Source organism: Hylobates moloch, unplaced genomic scaffold, assembly GCF_009828535.3.
Source record: "Hylobates moloch isolate HMO894 unplaced genomic scaffold, HMol_V3 SCAFFOLD_21, whole genome shotgun sequence".
Classification (NCBI taxonomy): domain Eukaryota; kingdom Metazoa; phylum Chordata; class Mammalia; order Primates; family Hylobatidae; genus Hylobates; species Hylobates moloch.
Window position 1 is genome coordinate 51,263,044 of NW_026652296.1, and position 20,642 is coordinate 51,283,685.

The following is a 20,642-nucleotide window of genomic DNA, read 5'->3' on the forward strand; positions in this document are numbered from 1 at the left end:
ATTTATAGATTCAATGCCATCCCCATCAAGCTACCAATGACTTTCTTCACAGAATTGGAAAAAAACTACTTTAAAGTTCATATGGAACCAAAAAAGAGCCCGCATCGCCAAGTCAATCCTAAGCCAAAAGAACAAAGCTGGAGGCATCACACTACCTGACTTTATACTACAAGGCTACAGTAACCAAAACAGCATGGTACAGGTACCACAACAGAGACATAGATCAATGGAACAGAACAGAGCCCTCAGAAATGATGCCGCATAGCTACAACTATCTGATCTTTGACAAACCTGACAAAAACAAGAAATGGGGAAAGGATTCCCTATTTAATAAATGGTGCTGGGAAAACTGGCTAGCCATATGTAGAAAGCTGCAACTGGATCCCTTCCTTACACCTTATACAAAAATTAATTCAAGATGGATTAAAGACTTATATGTTAGACCTAAAACCATTAAAATCCTACAAGAAAACCTAGGCAATACCATTCAGGACATAGGCATGGGCAAGGACTTCATGTCTAAAACACCAAAAGCAATGGCAACAAAAGCCAAAATCGACAAATGGGATCTCATTAAACTAAAGAGCTTCTGCACAGCAAAAGAAACTATCATCAGAGTGAACAGGCAACCTACAGAATGGGAGAAAATTTTTGCAACCTACTCATCTGACAAAGGGCTAATATCCAGAATCTACAATGAACTCAAACAAATTTACAAGAAAAAAACAAACAACCCCATCAAAAAGTGGGCAGAGGACATGAACAGACACTTCTCAAAAGAAGACATTTATGCAGCCAGAAAACACATGAAGAAATGCTCATCATCACTGGCCATCAGAGAAATGCAAATCAAAACCACAGTGAGATACCATCTCACACCAGTTAGAATGGCCATCATTAAAAAATCAGGAAACAACAGGTGCTGGAGAGGATGTGGAGAAATAGGAACACTTTTACACTGTTGGTGGGACTGTAAACTAGTTCAACCATTGTGGAAGTCAGTGTGGCGATTCCTCAGGGATCTTGAACTAGAAATACCATTTGACCCTGCCATCCCATTAATGGGTATATACCCAAAGGACTATAAATCATGCTGCTATAAAGACACATGCACACGTATGTTTATTGCGGCACTATTCACAATAGCAAAGAGTTGGAACCAACCCAAATGTCCAACAACGATAGACTGGATTAAGAAAATGTGGCACATATACACCATGGAATACTATGCAGCCATAAAAAATGATGAGTTCGTGTCCTTTTCAGGGACATGGATGAAACTGGAAAACATCATTCTCAGTAAACTATCGCAAGGACAAAAAACCAAACACCGCATGTTCTCACTCATAGGTGGGAATTGAACAATGAGAACTCATGGACACAGGAAGGGGAACATCACACTCCAGGGACTGTTGTGGGGTGGGCGGAGGGGGGAAGGACAGCATTAGGAGATACACCTAATGCTAAATGACGAGTTAATGGGTGCAGGAAATCAACATGGCACATGGATACATATGTAACAAACCTGCACATTGTGCACATGTACCCTAAAACCCTAAAGTATAATAATAAAAAAAAAATAAAAAAATAAAAAAAAATAAAAAAAAAAGAAAGAAAGGGGATATGGTGGCAATGAGACCAAAATGAAGAAAAATCATGCTTTACTTCATTCCTCATAAGGGTTAGCCTCCTTCCCTATTTGGACCATCTCATCAAATCTGTATAATTCAGGACCAAATATATACAAATCCAATACCAGTTTTGGTTTTCTTTTTCAACATTCTAATTGTATTTGGCTGAACCCACTTGGTTTTTGTATGGATTCTCTTTGCAGTGAGTACTTTTTAGGCTCTTCAGTGATAAGAATTTTATTAGATATTTCTTTAAAAGTACTATATAATAATGGTATTGAAAGTATGCATTGCATATTATCTTGCCCATGTTGTATAACAATATGTAAATAGTGCTTCTGCCTTCCCCAAAACAGATTTTTAAAGAGTTTCAGTTACTAATGGGTAGTCAACCTTTTTTCTTACCTCTTCTTTCTTAATTTCAGGGCCTTCAGTCTTCAGTATAGGAGGTGTCTTGCCTTTTAGCTTTTGATTTTCTGCTGGTTTTGGCAAGTTATCTAGCTTTTCTTTAATCAGACCAATTATTCTATAATCAGCATATGCCTTTGCAACATCCATGGCACTATGCCCTGTTGAAACATAAGCAGAAATTCAGAGTGACTATAAACATATTAATGAGAAACCATGTAGAAAAATATCTCAGCACGTCAGCTCTAAGCCTGCCCTAATAAGGGTGATTCCTAAAGCAAGTGGTATATATACAGAAGTTCACAGAGCTAGATCAAATATTCTCTATTGTGGTCCCAGCTTTAAAATCCCATGATTTATAGTGTCATCTAAATACACAAAAGTATTTTTTCCTTCGTTTTTTTACTATGTTTCTTAAAAGAGTGATAGGATATATTATATTACATTTTAAACATCAAATTGATTGTTCTCTCCCCACATTGTGCAAATTTCCTTCTATGTGATAGATAATTTTACATTATCTTCCTCTTTCGTTGATGTAAGGAGGTAAATTCCAAAAGGTCTGGAGAAGCTAGTGGCCACAGGTGCTCCAGGCAGATGGCTGGGCAATATGTTACCTATAATATCATCAGGCAGGACAGGTGCAGTAATATCTGTGACTCAGAGGCAGCCTGAACCAACTAGAGGTACGATGTTCACTCAGTCAAAGGAAGCAATGGCTTCCAATATAGGAAAATTATACTTCCAAACAAGGAGCTCAAATATATTCAAATGATTTTTTAATTTTTCCTGTATGGTATTTATGATACAAGGTAGGTCATGTGTTTACTTCCTAGAGTCAGGGAAGCCTCAATTCAGGAATTACTTTGTCCAGCTTTAAGAGAAATCCAAAGTCTATAGAGTATGCAATCATTAGTAATTAACAGTCATAACAGTGTAATAACTCAATGTGTCATCTGCAAACTGGTGCAAGTCCACAAACTAATAGTTACTGATCCATAATGAAGTAACTACAGAAACTAAGTATTTATAAATGTTTATAGCAACTTAATATAATTTTCTGTCATTAAAATTAAAAGATTAAAAACAAAGGTTTGGCCTTGTATTTTGTTTTTTCATTTTATTTTTCTAATAAATCATTTTATTATATTTTACAAAAGTATTTCGGTCCATGGAAGAATGCAGACATAAAGAATTGGCCCTCCAACACCAATGAGTGGAGAAGAACTTGGTATAAGATAAACTTTCATAACATTTAACTCAGGCTTGTGTTTGCACCAGGAACTCAGTGGACCATGCAAGCCTATGAGAATAGAATCAGAAGGGGCTTAGAACCTAACATAAATTCTCCTTTTCTAACCCTAGTCATCAATAATAATATGAACGCTTACCTTTTCTATTTTCCAGCTGGAATTTAGCACCAATATCAAGTAGGTATTTTACAGTATCCAGTCTGCAGCTTTCAATGGCTCTATTTAAAGGAGTTGAGTTGTTGATTGAAACTGCATCTATTAAAGCTCCAGATTCAACAAGAAGCTCAACAATGTCTTGTTGGCCTGCGTGGCATGCAAAATGAAGTGGAGTCCACAGAAAATTATCTGTTGCATTAACGTTAGCTCTGTAAAATAAGATAGATGAACAAACCAAAAATACTGGTTTTCCAATGACTGGACACTAAAAATGCAAAGTCAGATTTCGTAGAGTTCTATCAAGTTGCTAAATTGTAAACTCTGTGCCATAATTTTTCTTCAAACCTCTTAATTCTGCATTATATTTGACAGTCTTAACTTTCTTTGTGTATGTCTACATTAAAAGGCACTTTAGATTCTAGGGATTACGGTTTTGCAAAGGTTAAAATCAAGGAAAATTATAAAACTAGATCCAATGAAGATAAAAGCTGACAGGACATATAAAAGTTATATTAATTCATTTTGTGACTTTCTCTGCATGTAACACAATTTTAAATGAAACTTCATTATTAAAATTCTAAATATTACCATGTATTATTTAACATTTCAGTCCTTTTTAGAAATTCGCTGTCCAGAAGTTCATTCTCATTAGTTGCTCTCTTGATAATATACAAATTTGAGTCTTTCTTTAACGTTAAAGTACTAAGATTAGTACTTTATTTATCAAGTATGCAATTACTGTATTAACGAGAGCTTTACATATTTTAACTCATTTAATCTTCAACTAATCTTGTGGCATGAGTCCCACTACAGTCTCATTACATACATGACAGAACTGAGGCACAAAAATATTAAGAAACTCACCCAGGTTATACAACTATGGTAGAAGAAGGAATTAAACCTGAGTGATTGTTGTAGCCTAAAAAGTTAAGTATTATAAAACTGTCATGATTTGATATTTTAAAGATATTTAAAGTACCAAGGAAAAGGCTGCTCCACACTGGAGGAGGGCAGCAGGTTTTGGGACCAAAACATGCTATTATAGCCACCATTCCACTTGTTTGAAGTTGTTGAGATCCCCAAATGGAGGCAGATTAAAAAGTGACTCCACATCATCTAGGTGAAGCTCTGAGACATTACTGAGCTGTGCTGCCACTGACAGAAGGCCAGTAATAATCAGAAGACTCTGTTTAACCCGAGTAAACACTTACTGGCCTTCACTTTGTGCATAATTGCTATTGGCAAAATATATTTGTGCACACACAATCCTATGCTCCCATTATCCTGGTTTCCCATATAAGATTTACAGGCTTAATTAATTTATTACAGGCTTTAATAAAGGGGCTAGGAACCTAACATAACATAAATCTAACATAAATGCTCCTTTTCTAACCCTAGCCATCAATAATATGAACACATGCCTTTTATAGGGCATTTTATAGACTTTAATAAAGCCTATAATAAATCAGCATTTTTAATAAAGCATTCCTTAATAACATTCTTTAATGAAGCCTATAAGTGTTAATAAAAGGCTTTTATATATTAAAGCCTTATTATAGACTTTAATAAAGTAGCACTTTTCTATATTACTAAAATTCTGTCGTCTTTTCACTTCCTTGAAATGTGAGGACTCGTGAAAATTTAAGCCACACTCGACTGAGACGCATACCCTTCTTCAAGAAGAAACTTGACCACATCTATGTTTCCACTTGCACACGCCGTCATGAGCGGAGTTTTGTAATAATTATCCTTCATATCCACAGGTATTCCCGATTCAAAGGCCTTTTTCAGAGAAGCCAGATCCCCTGCTTTGGTGATAATATTAATGTTTGAAAATACCTTCTCTGAATCATCAATGTACCAAGCAGAGTCATCCTGAATGGGATGTTCTGGGGGGTGATCTCTGTTAAATCGGCTGCTGTCAGTGACATTCTCACAGGTCTCAATCATGTAATACGGTGGCCCACCATCCTGCCTGCGTGGAAACGCATACTCAGGAATGACACAGATTGGAAGGGGTAAGACAAATTTCCCTTTCTTTCCTTTTTTGCCCATCCCTTTTTTCTTTTTCTTAGGTCCATACGATCCTAAGACAAAAGACTTGCTTAAATATCTGGTTCCTTTAAAGAATTCATGAACATTGACCCCTCCTCCCCGGGTTTCCTCGTGAAGCTGCGCGACGGCAGCCAGCTGTTCTGAGCTTGCGTAATCTTGCCTTTGCTCCAACACCTTCACGAAGTCGTTCTTGCTGATGCTCCCGTCACCCCTGTCCAAAACCGAAAAGGCTTCCCGGAGGAAAGTCTCACGTTCTACGGACCAATCGTGCAGTCTGAGGGCCCACAGTGGATTTGGATTTTTGGCTCCTGGCCTGGCTAGTTTATTAGCGATTCTCTCTGCTCGGCGTATTTCTTTGCTTGCTGCTTTGAAGCCGCCTTCCTTAGCCACAGCCCTGGGCGTTTTATGATCTAAATTCTTCCATTTCAGGTCACATCCTAAAACATAAAGCATCATAATTATGAATGGTGCCAAGGCAATTTGCATGGCTAATAAATGACATTCATCCAACTGTTTTCTTAATTTCTCATGATTAGTAAAAAATGTGTCCCCAAATTATATGTATATAGAGATGTGCACATTCTGCTGTTATAATTACAAAATTGAACTGTAATTTTTTTTTTCTGTGAGCATCACTTTGGTGAATTCTGAAGAAGATAAGTTTACAATTTACGACAGGATTAGAACATTGATCCCTAGAGATATTTGAAACACATACCATATTGGTACACTTGCTCAGGGGACGTCAGGCCAACAGGAAAAGAGCAAGGATACATTTGAATCTGGAAAGAAGCTGGATTCAAACAGCTTACCTAGGACCTTATGAACTCAGATCTGAACCTGAAAAGATGCAGAATACCCGCTTCCTTTTGAATGATTTAAACTGTAAATCTGTGTATAATTTTATTTTTTCCATGTTCTTCATTAAGTAATGTAATTTATACTAATCTGCTGTTTTGTGGTATGGCCACGTAAACAACCTTCACAGAGGGAAAAGTAATTTGTAATTAAACCTGAGGAGTTGAGCATTATATTTATATGCACGTTAGACATTAAAATTCATTTTCCTTTTTGATCCCTTATTTAACAAAATGATGAGACCAACATTATTTATAAATATTCACCGAAGAAATAAACTTTTTTGAACATGTTAGGGAATCCATTTAGTGCTACCAAAAAGGCTGTGTTGTCTATAATAAGGGTATGTATAAGTAAGACTTTGAAGAAGCAGTCAGATCATGTTTTTCAAGATTAATACTTTCCTTAGTATTGCCAAAAATTAAAATTTTATACGATGGGTAAAAAAATGGAAAGAATGAATAACACCTACTATTTGATAGTACAACAGGGTGACTATAATCAATAATAATTGTATGTTTTTAAATAGCTAAAAGAGTGTAATTGGATTATTTGTAACACAAAGAATAAATGCTTGAGGGGATGGATATCCCATTCTAGAGGATGTGATTATTAAGCATTGTATTCCTATATCAAAACATTTAACATACTCCACAAATATATACACTTACTATCAAAAAAATAAAAATTAAAAAAAGAAAAATCTATTTTACTACAGACACACACACACACACACACACGCACACTTTTATACTAAGGCTGATAATTTTACTAGTAGTAGAAAAACTAAAAAGGACTATGGGGACAATAAAGGTTCTAAAATTTCTATATTGGACAGTTTTAAGAACAGTGACTCTACAGTGTAATTCCATAGCATAGTAATTCCATAGTGCAATTCCATACTAATTCTGATACACTGTTTTTACTTAGCTATTTACTTTGCTTACTCAGGGTGTCTGGGGGTTTTTGATCCCACTTCTCAAGCCACTTCTTCTATGTTCACCCAGCACTAAGGACCAAAGGATTTTCATCCTGCTTTAGTTTACCCTCTGCAGCTTCCAGCTTAATCCTAGTCAGAAACTTCCATGTGTATGAAAGACTCCAACATCCCACTTTAAAGAGCTAAAGGCAGTTTTCCTGTCCTTTTGACCTGGAGCTTTCTGTCTCCTCCTTTATAATCAGTAAATAAAGATCTAGTCATTCCTTGTGAGACTTATGCTCCTCTGTGGTAAAGACATTCAACTTCCAGCTGGCTGGTGCTGCAGAACTCAGGGAGTTGAGGGCCCAGGAAGAGGAGGTGGAGGACTCCACGAGCTCCTCTCCTCTTCCCTTGGATGTGGCTCTCACATGCTTACAGGGAGTTGTCAGTTGCTCCAGCAGGGGGACGAGGGGGTGAAAGAGGACCATCATGCGGAAATGTGAGAAATGAATGCAGCCAGCACAAATGCTTTACAATTAAGTACAGAACAGACTAAACCCAGGGAGCTTATTCAGAAACAAGCATTTGATCGCTAAGGGTTTCTTGCTGCTCTGATTGCCTTAGATATAAGATTCTAAAGGTAGAAATGTAACTGACAACACTTCTGCTGTGAAACTGGGTCACCCACATAGGATCTGGTGACGTGTTTATATTTCCGAACACGCACAGAAACTCAGAACATTTTCAAACATTTGCTTTAAAATGGTCTCATGATTGATTCTTCTAGGAAAATGGATCTTTTCTGCATCACTGAGTTAGGCCTTTTTGCATGACCCAGGCTCTGGTCCTTGGCTTCTCAATGTGCTTTCTGTGACTTTATTCCAGGAATACATAAATGATAGAGTATGGGTGATATTTGTCCCAATAAGAAATAAGTCAACATATTAAAGTTAAAGAAATTTGTCTCAACTTGAGTGGATCTTTAGTTTTTAGAAATACACAATGTTAAATCTGAAATGTCAGAATAAACTGCTAATAGAGACAGATTTGAAAACAAAACCAATTAAGACAGTTTGAGAGAACCAGAATTGCATTTGATATATTTTTTTCTCATTTGCTAAAAGGGTTTATCACACTGGGGACATAGGGAAAGTATATATTTATACAACTAAAAATGGATGTTATGCTATTATAGTTATGCGGGCATGTTAGTTTTATTTATAATTTTAGTGACTTGTAAAATTTTGTATCTGTGTGGAAAACAGAAAAATAGAACACTTTCTTTGCTCTATTATAGAGTTGTTGGACTTTAAGTTTTTGCCTATTTCTCATAAACTAGAAAAAATATATACAGTTCTGCAAAATGCAGTTCTATCTCTAACAGAGGTAAAAAGCTTTTAATGTGCATTTAATTAGCATGTAATTAACAAAAAATTCATATCCTTAAATATAATTAACTAATATTTTCATTTTAAGAAACTCATTAAGCTATATATGATATAGTTCATATTTCTAAATTAATACTTTAAAGCTACAGGAAAATCTGAAATTAAAAATTCTGCTTACATTTCAAATATTCCATGAAAATTTTCATTTCATGTTTTCTCCCAAATTATTTTCCCCATAACTGCAAATTATCCAGAAAAGTTATCTTTGCATTTGACACAATGGAATATTTTTTAAAATAAACTAAAAATTCAAATGAAAGCAAATGGTTTCCAGTGTGTGTCCTTTTTTAGATTGATGTTGGCATTTTTAAAATAAGGAACTTAATCAACTGTAAGTTTTTTGTTGTTGTTTGTTTTTTGAGACACAGGCTGGAGTGCAGTGGCACGATCTTGGCTCACTGCAACCTTTGCCTCCCAGGTTCAAGTGATTCTCGTGCCTTAGCCTCCCAAGTAACTGAGATTACAGGCGCCGTCACCACGCCTGGCTAATTTTTTTTTGCATTGTTAGTAGAGGCGCAGTTTCGCCTTGTTGGCCAGGCTGGTGTTGAACTCCTGACCTCAAGTGATCCACCTGCTTCAGCCTCCCAAAGTGCTGGGATTACAGGCATGAACCACCACACCCTGCCCTCAACCATCAGTATTTGAATAATTAGTTGGCTCAGGAACAATCCCCTTTAGGTTTTTAACAATAACCTAAAATTTTTGGACAAATGGGTTTTCATCACTTTTAAGAGCAGATTCATGATTTAACAGAGGGTAGTATGAGAAATAATTTTCAATTTTCTTTCTACATATGAGTGAGGTTTTGCTATAGAAAAAAATAAGCCACTGACAAGTGATAAGCCCAAATTCTCTGCTTATCTACGACATGGGTAAATCATAAGTACTTTAAGCACAAAATTGCTAGACGATTTTACCTCGCTGAGCTATGTATTTACAGCAATCTGCAGAACCACCCATGGCAGCATAATGAAGTGGTGTGTTCCCATTTATCGAAATCAGCCCCATATCTCCATTGTAGGCAAAAAGAAGCTTCAAGATCTGTAAAATAAATAGTGGATATTGTTGAGGAATAGGAATGTATATCTACTATATAGAGACTGACAGCCAGACCGGCGCTATCCAGTACAATATCGATTAGCCACGTATGACTATTGAAAATTCAAATTGAAATGAACTAAACTGAAAATATTTAAGTTTCATTTGTTTGTTTCACTAGCCACATTTAAAGTACTCAAAAGCCACGTGGCCATTGTGTTGTACTGTGTTGTATAGCACAAACATAGAGTATGTCCATCATCACCAAAAGTTCTATTAAATAGCATTGATCTAGAGTATAGAAAACTCTATACTTAGAGGGGACACTACCATTTTTGTTAGTGTAGGTAATTTAAGAAAGCATAAGAGCATGGAAAACAGCATCCAAGAGGAAAATTCTTTACCAAATGTGGTTTCTATCTTTGTATATACTTTTATTTCAGGGAAAATAGTGATATAAATGAAGATAACTATGTTAAAACTCAAAGAAATTGAGTAAAGAAATTTCAGATGAAATTCAGAATTTAAAAAAAAGTGTTAATTTTTATTTTGTTTCTGCAATGTTACTGTATCAGTGAGATATTCTTTGCTGTATGTTTAGATAATCAGAATACTTGAGTTTAAAATTCAGGTATATCATTATCTAATACACACAAACACCATGGAGATAAGAGTACGAGCACGGCTGGGCGCGGTGGCTCACGCTTGTAATCCCAGCACTGTGGGAGGCCGAGGCGGGCAGATCACGAGGTCAGGAGATAGAGACCATGGTGAAACCCCGGCTCTACTAAAAATACAAAAAATTAGCCGGGCATGGTGGCGGGCGCCTGTAGTCCCAGCTACTCGGAGAGGCTGAGGCAGGAGAATGGCGTGAACCCGGGAGGCGGAGCTTGCAGTGAGCCGAGATCGCGCCACTGCACTCCAGCCTGGGGGACAGAGCGAGACTCCGTCTCAAAAAAAAAAAAAAAAAAAAAAGAGTACGAGGGCATTGTTCTCCCATAATTAGATCATATCATATTTTAAAGATTCTAGTATGTAATGAAGGCATAAAATACAGTAGTCCCAGGTGGCAGAAGTTTTAAATTGTTATCATTGAGTGTACAGAAAAATGCTATGAATAATATTAAATAAGTAAATTAGCAAACACATAAAACTAAATAAAGAGATAAAGTTTTTAAAAATAATAATTTTAGAATTATTTGGGGAAATCAAGATGAAAACAACATAGGTAACTCAGAAAAATGTCTGCCTTGGCGTACTCTATATGACATATAAAAAATTTGAGAAAAAGGACAGAAAAGTTTTAGCAACAAATTTTAAAGCAAAGAATAGATCATTACATCGAAAAAGCCTCCTTTAGCAGCAAAATGCATGGCGTGATGCCTGTCATTGTCAAACGTATTCACTTCACCTCCTCTTTCCAATATACCTCGAACTATTTCCACTACCCCTTCTCTTGACGCCTCCATTAAAGCTGTGCGGCCTGTGGACTGGACATGAAACAGATGAGATGCTGTTTATACCCATCATATTAAGTAGCAGAATCAGTACAAATACAGTCTGAATCCATTTGACCTTAGCTTTACACTTACAAGTTTAGTTCTCTACATTTTTCTTAGCTTCATGTAACAAAGAGGAAAAATTAAGCAAGTACAATGGGTCAGTATCCAAAACGTAGAATTCTAAAATCAGAGTCAAGGTCACACTACATGCCCCTGTGAGAATATCATGCTAAAAAATGTATTTCTTGCAAATAGAGCAGAATAAAAAGGGAGAAAGAGAGATAAAATATCAACACTAATATAAAATTAGGTCATAGGTGTTTTCTAATGAGAAGAAAATCAATGTTTAGTGTCAAGAAAGGGCAATTACAAGAAAACTCAAAATTAGCCAAATAAGGAGAGTGAACAAAATTGATATAAGAAACAACAGAACTAGGATGGGAGTGCCTGTAATCCCAGCGCTTTGGAAGGCAGGGACGGGCAGATCACTTGAGGACAAGAATTCCAAATCAGCCTGGCCAACATGGTAAAACCCTGTCTGTACTAAAAATACAAAAAAATAGTTAGTGGGGCATGGTGGCGTGCACCTGTAATCCCAGCTACTCGGGAGGCTGAGGCAGGAGAATTGCTTGAACCTGGGAGGCAGAGGTTGCAGTGAGCCAAGATTGGACCACTGCACTCCAACCTGGGCAACAGAGTGACACTCTGTCTCAAAAAAAAAAAAAAAAAAGCCTTTTTTACTATTTCCTATAATGGTACCTTGACATTATGCATAACAAATACCAAGTTTCCAAGCATAATTAGGAAACAGACTGTAGAATCACAGCAATATGAAGATAATAAAAGTATACCATCTTCAAGCATTTTGAATCAAAATGAACAGTCTATCAGCTAACAGGATAATGTCATCATATTTAAATGCAAAGATTATACTATGCTGTAATTGAAACAAGAAATATTTGCAATAACAAGAATAGCCATACTGAGTTGATTGCATCAGGATTGGCTCCTTTTTCCAAAAGTGTCAGGCACACATCTTTAACATCATGAGCATCTTCACAAGCTCTAAGGAATATTGGCTTTCCTTCATAGGTAGAATTGTTGACATCTGCACCATGTTCAAGGGCGATCAGAGCACAGCGATAATGCCGCTTAGTCGGTAAAATGCAGTAAAACAAAACACCTGCAGGGAAATAAAATCCCCAGAGAGTATCTAACATCCATACATATTTGACAGGAAGGAAAGTAAAATTATTAAAAATCCTTATTTAGCTAGTTAAAGGCATATCTGCCTCGGTTTCCTCTTTGAAACCAACTAAAACACCAAGACAGAAAACAAAAAACAAGAAATCTTAATTCCCGACATAGTTAGAAAACGGTCACAACCACATGTGATAGGACCTGGCTTATGGAAGAATTGGAGTGCTGATAGGTGAACGCTGTTGACCCTGAGTATCTGGCATCTTGCAGTACGTACCGAGTGTCCCTTCTTGGAATGAGCAGGGCTATAGCTCTATGTGTGCCAAAAGGCTACTGGTAAGTCCCCTGGTCCCCTCTAAAACTGCAGAATGGCAAAAGGGATGGCACTGGGTGATGAAATGTGTAGACTGGCCATATTTGTAAGAAGCAGGCTGTCGGTATAGCAGTAAAGAGATGAAAAATTAGATGGCAAGTGGCTCTGCCATTTTAGCAAATCGTTTTGTTCCATTGGAGAAAGGAAAATGCTAAATCCCTACACCCAGGACCTGTAACATACAGGCCTTCAATATAATCCATGTCAAAAGTACACTACACATCAGGGTTACTGTTATAAACCCAGGGCAGAGTGTCGCTAAGAAAGTCCTAGGTAAATAACAATCAAACTCCAAACTGACTTTGTAATGAGTTCATTCCAGAAAAGGGACTTCATTCAAAGAATAACCAAAAAGAAACCACTATGCAACCTATTAAAAAAAATACTGCAAGGAAAAAAGAAACTGATAACGAAAGCCATGCAAAAAGGGGACATACTAGAAAAGATACACCAGTGAAAACTACTGGCTCATTCATTTCCATGATAGCAATGAAACTAAATATAACTTGTTCTAAAATAAAAGTGCAAAGATAGACCTGAATCATAAGATTAAAAGGGTACGTTGTGTCTTAGGAACAGTTGATTAAAAACAGTCAGCAAGGCATGCCTAGGTAAAGCTAGGCAAAGAAACTGTCTCGTAAGAATCCAGGCAAAAATTCAACTAATCCATAAAGGGGAAAAGTCCAGCTGCCCTCAAAAATTTATCACAACAACATTCAATGCTACACTATAATTAAAGGATCTCTCCACTACAACTTGGGAAAAAAACCAGGGAACTTTTACACCCAATCAATACTTTGTTCATGTGAAAGCAACAGACATCTATAGTCTTCAGGGTATAAGTAATCAGGGATACAAGCCCAAAGAAGTGACTTAAACTACTTGATGCAAAAGTGAGTTTTCCAAGAGATCAATAGAGAATATGTGACTAAAAGAACAGTCATAAATACTGAATCTTTTTAGCCACAGAACCAAAGCTAAGTCACCTTAGTAATTTTAGATAGAGAAAAATATATTGCAATTCATAATAATGTAAAAATAATATAATTTATCAAAAATTTGGAGGGAAGGGAAGGAAGGAGAAATAGTGTAAGTATTTGATCTTCTCATCTTTTAGGGCTAAGACTGAGATATTATGTAAAGCAGGTAAGGAGATAAAGTACAGGTACTTATTATTTAAAAGGGAATCATTGAAAGAACTAAGTAATTATAATTGACTATAAAATTGAGTGGTAGAAGGGAAGTAGCAGAGGTAAAAGGAAGGGTTATTGTACTAATCTTATCTAATTTGTACTATTGTACTAATCTTACTAAACAGTAAAGAATCAATGAATACTGTTTAAGATGCTAACTCAATAAAGAGGTTTAAGGGCATATGAAGTATCAAGTTAACTAGTAAAATAACTAAAAACAGCCCATTAATTTTAGAAAATACACTTACAAGCATATAAAGAAAAACACACATATACAGCAAAGTAAAACAAATATATGGACCATATATGACAATACTTTCACATATATTTTATATATTAGATATATTTTGCCTTCACAATATAAAATAAATGATGTTTCTGAAGCCAAACCTATGGGAAATCTAGATAACTATAAATTGCATAAATTCCACCATTAAAATAGAAAATAAAATGTATATGAAAATCAAAACCTAAATATATTTTATATAAACTGATGTACCTAAAATAGGGTTACTCAGAACAGTCAAAAAAAAAAAAAAAAAGAAAAGATGGTCAAGGATATTATTGAAAAGAGGAAGTCAAAGACAGGGCAAGACATAGAAGGCAAGAAGAGAGCAAAACAACAACAACAGCAACAACAAAACAACCTAAGCATAATACCCAAGGAGGCTGAATTCATTACAAAAGGCCCAGAGCCACTTATGAAATGAATATTTCATAATGATGGCATGTGCAACACACAGTTAAAATGTATCTGGGCTGACTCTTTAAGCCACAAAGAACACGAATCAGCATTCCTAAATTGAAGGGAAAACAGTTTGAAAAATATTGTACCTTATCATAGAACTGGCATATGGCATTGAGGAGTACACATTCCTATAAATGCAAAAACCAATGGAATGGGAATGGGTGCTATAAAGAACTATTATAGCTTAACTTTTAAGGAGAATGATTCCACACTGTAATTAATTCCCTAGGACAACATACAAGAAAGAATGTATTAGCTTAGAGCTTTACCTTCTCCATATTCTGTAAAATTGTTCCAAGAGAAAGTGCAGCTTAGGCCTAGGTCATGTCTCACATCCTATAGACCCACTTAGCCATTTAAATGTTTCCTTATCCTTTAGGAACGATGTACAGTGAGTCAAACATGAGTCACCAGAAAATAGGATGTCAATGACAGAGAGGGTACTGTGGAATAAGCAAAGCAGTTTGGCCACTGGCAGCCAAACGGAGGGATGTGCAAGCCGAGTGAGGCTTGTTGATGTGGGGAAGAGACAATGTACTCCGTACAATGGGCAGTACCATGGGTTATGCAGAGTGAGGGCTGCAGGCAGCCATCCTAACAAGCTTATGTGTGAAAAAAGATTTTACATTTGTTTCCTTTTATAGTTTCAGTTCTGCCCATGAGATTTGTTTCCTTTAGCCATATGCCTGTTGCATTTGCTGCAAGTATTTACTTGACCTTGTTTCCAGTTTTACCTTGATTAAAAAAAAATTGCACTTTTACATTGTTATGCTATAGAATTTTTTTCTTTGTGATTTGTATCTCTTTTTCAAACTCAGTAAGTTAAACGTTTCTCTATTATAGTGTTTCCCAAAGGTTAGTCCACAAAACTCCAGGCATATAAGATACCATTAAAAAAAAAAAAAAACTATTTTGTGGTCAAATAAATATGGAAAATGTCACCATTTTTGAGCCACCAATGTGAAAGATAAATGCCTAAAATGTGTCTCTAATGAATGCGACCGTGGAACCAATTTTGCCTGTAATACTTCTCAACATCCTGGCAATTCAGTGGTCCACGGAACACACTTTGGGAAATGGTATTCTATAGAGCTTTGAGAGGATACCGTTTTTTCAGGATTTAGCATTTCAAAATACATCTGGCCCCTGAATGCATCTGAAGTTTATTTTGTTATGTGGTACAATTACATATGTAATTATCCCTTTTCTTTGTCCTCTTTTGTTCTAAGCAAGTAATCATATCAAACACCAAGTCTGGAGACAGTTAGAAAAGTAGATTTTGCTCTCGTCAGTAAATATTCACATTATCCAATGAGATTAATTTCTCCATTGCAGGGCTCATGTTAATGGCCTTGTATCTGCAGCAACTCAGGACAACTGCTTAAACCTACCAGTTTACATTAAGCTTATCGGTAATTATCTCAGTTATTTTATGAGGCTGTGTCAATTCTTGCCTGAACCTTAAGTTATTTGGGCAATAAGTCCTCAGACCATGGTCTTGAGATGATGGGATTAACGGTGTGGAAGTGCAGCTGTTTGATCTGAATAATTGTTGAAAGGTCATGTCTAAAGTTTGTTGAAAGGTCATGTCTAAAGTTTGACGTTGTATTTCCAAACACATTTTTAAATAATCCTAGAAAGTTGGAGTTTATGCCAGAATTGACTTTAGTCCTTCCAAGTTTCCAAGTGCAAGTCCTTCCTACATTAGACTGCTACTGAGGAGGTCAAAATCCTTTTGGAGTCCTAGGTGTAGTACTGCACCAAATTCTAAAATGTAAAAAAAGAATAAGGAATGCTCGACTTCATCTTCATTTTAAACAAGAGTTTATATTTTATAATGAATGATCAGCGTGTATAATTTCAAAATTCTCCACATTTAAAAGAAACCACCAAACACAAATTAATCTAATTATATGAGCAAGCTCTCATAACTGTTTTCCCTAAGATATAGCTATCTCATTTTCAAAGTATGAGGAGACAGTAGGTTTAGGTATAGGAGTGAGAATTTAGCCTTTCCCTTAAAACCTTAAGTAATTCACTTCTAAAGTTGGAAAACAAAAAGAGTCCATGTTATTGCTTTCTGGCTACAAAGTGAATTACAATCTGCTGGAGAGGATGTCGGGATTTTTACCTTTTCCTTCATTATCAACTATAGTCATATCAGCCTTTGCCTTTGCTAATATTTCCATTGACAATTCGTGGCCCAGTTCTGCAGCCCTCATTGTGGGAGTACAGCCCATTCGGTCTTGCACATCAGGGTGAGCACCAAGGTCAAGGAGAAAGCTGACCATATCGATATCATTGGAAACTGAGGCTAAGTGCAAAGCACTAAGTCCATTAACGGGGTCTGTATAATTGATTAGTTCAGGGTATCCAAGCTTGGTCAGCTTCTCTATCTGCTTCTTGTCTTTGTTCCGCACACATTGAAGAACTTTGTAGATCTGTAAGTTCTCAAGTCTCTTATCTGCTAAAGCCATGCTTGACCAGCTCGTTGAAAATGCTTTCTGGACCGAAACTAAAACTGAAGCAACAAAAAAGAAAAATAACTCAAAAGTTAATTTTATCGTCTTCATTTTGATTAAATAACAGTATTTTGGAACCTCCTTAAGAACAGAGATTGTTTTTTAAGAAATGTTCAGAAAGTAGGATTTACACATAAATACCAAAAACATTGAGAGGGCATAAAGTTAAAACAGTTCAAACAAATCTTCCATCATAATTAAAAATAGTTTGCCAGGTGGTTTTCTTCTTATCCATTTAACCTCCCTCCTCACCACACTTTCCCATTTTATCATGAAGAAGCTGAGGTTAAACTGCCATGGTAAGGGTTCGAGTTCCCACCATCTATCCACATGGTTTCATACCAGCACAATAGAGAGATCATATAGGTTTTAATAGTTTTAAGGTGTTATAAAAACATATAATTTTGAGGTGTTCATTATAAACAGAAATCTACTGGGCTCTGTAACATATCAAAGATGTGATGAGTGATTCCTATGTCATCTTAAGTGGAAAATATGTAATTAAATGGCTGCAAGGAAACTGCAAATCTTCATAAACAATCCCCCTGTTAAATTGTGATGGGCATTCTAGTATGTAATTTTACCTCCTTGTATGGAAAATCTTTTGGATTGAGTAGCAGGCCATGCTAGGTATGATCAGTTATTTCTTCATTTCTTACGAGAAAAGAACCCCATTATCACATAGGGAATCCTATCCGGGTCGTTTGGATGGGGCTGTCCCTTCTGTCCCCTGCCAGAGGAAAGGGTCTGTGGCCTAGGCTTGGCCCATTTGAGGGAACCATCCCTTTCCAGGTACACCAAAGCTCAAGCATATGTGCATAAAAGACATCAACCAATCAGCAGCCCATCATCCAGAACTATGAGGGAAGACTGTTCTGCTGAAGTTGTTAAGCAGTATGGTGTGGGGCTGGGGCTGCAGGTAGCTCTCTTGGGTGCCACAGAGAGAGTCTATGCTTGGAAGATGGAGATGAGATTGATGGCATTAGTTGCAACAGGGATTCCATGGTGCCAGAAGCCATCTACCACTTTATGTGTAAATATATCTTCTCCCCCCGCCACCTTATTTTGGCATAAGCTAGTTAGCTGGGTTTCCAACATTTGCAATGAAAAGATTCCATCTTACTACAAAAGCTGAAACTATGCACCATTTTTCTCCATCGCAAGCCTGCTCCCTCACCTACATTCTCTCCGGCGGTGAGCTCTCTCTCCTTTACATGTGTCTCTCTAGGCATCACAACATCTCCATTGCCTGCTTCCATCCAACACCAATGCCCCCTCTTTCTCAGTCTCCCTTGCTGACTCCCCGTTTCAAGAAGCCTATGTTGGGTGCCCAGGGCTAGGTCCTCAAGACTCTTTTCTGTCCTCACACACTCCCTTGGTGTCTCACCCTATCCCATGACCCTCGACCCTCAGCCCAACTCTCGCTCTGTCACCCAGGCTGGAGTGTAGTGGCGCAATCTTGGCTCACTGCAACCTCTGCCTCCCGGGTTCAAGCGATGCTCCTGCCTCAGCCTCCCGAGTAGCTGGGATTACAGGTGCCCACCACCACGCCTGGCTAATTTTTGTATTTTTAGAAAAGACAGGGTTTCACCATGTTGGCCAGGCTGATCTCGAACTCCTGACCTCAGGTGATCCACCCGCCTCAGCCTCTCAAAATGTTGGGACTACAGGCGCGAGCCACGGGACCAGGCTTCCTTTGCCTTTTAATCTGTTTATAACGTGTGGTGGACTAGGGAACAAACTGAGGCTGCCTCAGAGTCATCCACTTGGACTTTGCTGCACGGCTTGGTGACATTCACCTTAGCTGCTATTTATGGCTTGTTTTATTATTATCAGCCATATTCCGATTAGGTGCAGTGTCATCATACTGCATATGTATATATGTCATCTATGGAATAGGCCAAGATGCTCCTACATAGTTAATGATTAGATTGAATCAATGCCACTTGATTTGTGAAAATAGGGATTTCCCAGTCAGGGACTTCAATGTTGCCTCTGTTAGCGTCCATCCCTAATGGAGAATTAATTAGCAGCTACAATGAGGAATTCAGTAGGTCCACGGGTCGGTTTCCTGTGGACTGCCTCCCTCCCAGCTAAAGCCCTGAAGTGCTGGGGAGAGGGCAGCACCCTGTGTAGTGTCCTTTACAATCAACTGCTAAGACTGACCAAGAGCTCACCCCACTGCAGGAAATCACGCAAGTGTAGCCTTTGGGTCCTGGGTTCCTTGTAAATTGAGCAGCATATAGGACCCTCCACATACGAGCACACCTGCACTTTTCCCCAGCATGACCCTGGGCCACCTTAGACACATCTAACCATCTACCAAGGTAGTGGAATGGAGCAGAATGTCTTGACTTGAGGTCCATGTTCGGGGTCTGAATACTCGGAAGTTACATGAAAATCTGTGGGAATGGACGTGTGTTCAGGTCATTTAACTCTCAAAGGGGGCTGTGCGACAAGGGAGGATCATTAGAAAGAGGAAGAGAGGAAGACAAGCTTGGTACATTGCAGTGTAGGGTTTGAGGTGGAGAAATCCGTTGTGATCCTCCTTTCCCTGTATCATTATTTACACAAACTAGTTGGATAAATATGGATATGCCGCCTACCTAGTTTGTACCTCAGTTTCTGCATCTGTGAACTGGGAATAGCAATGGTGCCCACTTCATGGGGCTGTGTGAAAAGGAAACGAGACATGATCCTTGTAAAACATTTAGCAAAGTCCTTCAATATAGGCTCCTTATGAATACACCAAACTTTTGTGGGTTTCAGCTCACCCACAAGTGTAAGCAATAGTTTACATGTTGGGAGTTCTCTACTGTGCTTTCCACTTTTTAGTCTCCAGAAAAATCTGGAGAAGAGAGGAGTGGAGCGGGTAGAGACGTAAAGTCAAAGGAAAGGCCACGCGTCCTGCTCACCTCTTAGTCTTCCGGGCGATCTCTGGGCACCTATGCGCCTGGGCCTGCTGGGAAGACCGCGGAGGCCCCTGCTTTCGTCCCCTGACGCTCAGCGCTGGCCCAGCCGCGACCTTGGGCTCCCGGAGCCCGGCGGAGGCGCCCAGGCGTGAATGGTGTCCCTCTGAGTGGGCTGGCGAGCTGGCGAGCGGGACAGCAGGGCTGGGTGTGTTTGTCCATGGGCCCGGGTCCCCAGAAAGCGAGCGCGCGGGCAGGTGAGCGCGGAGGGCGGGGTCGGAGCCCGAGGTGGGAGCCCGAGGGACCGGGCTGATTGTGAGCTTCCGCCACGCAGGGCGCAGCTGCCGAGGCAACCGCAGCGTGCGCGGTGGGGCGGTGCTCGCTTCCGCCTCCGCCTCCGCCTCCGACCCAGCCTCCGCCCCCGCCCCC

The 20,642-nt window shown here is 38.3% G+C and overlaps 1 protein-coding gene across 1 annotated transcript in view; it reads right to left on the bottom strand.

Annotated features, from left to right (window-relative positions):
• Nucleotides 1-20,506, bottom strand: part of ANKEF1 (ankyrin repeat and EF-hand domain containing 1) — a 31,967-nt gene extending 11,461 nt beyond the window's left edge. The window contains exons 1-8 of the mRNA XM_032142541.2: nt 20,220-20,506; nt 16,914-17,303; nt 12,252-12,451; nt 11,107-11,256; nt 9,646-9,769; nt 5,118-5,940; nt 3,431-3,657; nt 2,037-2,200 (exon numbers count right to left, since the gene is read on the bottom strand). Of these exons, the coding sequence (XP_031998432.1) occupies nt 2,037-2,200; nt 3,431-3,657; nt 5,118-5,940; nt 9,646-9,769; nt 11,107-11,256; nt 12,252-12,451; nt 16,914-17,259 (2,034 nt within the window). The 5' untranslated portion in view covers nt 17,260-17,303; nt 20,220-20,506. The remainder of the gene's footprint in view (nt 1-2,036; nt 2,201-3,430; nt 3,658-5,117; nt 5,941-9,645; nt 9,770-11,106; nt 11,257-12,251; nt 12,452-16,913; nt 17,304-20,219) is intronic.
• Between the last annotated feature and the right edge of the window lie 136 nt (nt 20,507-20,642).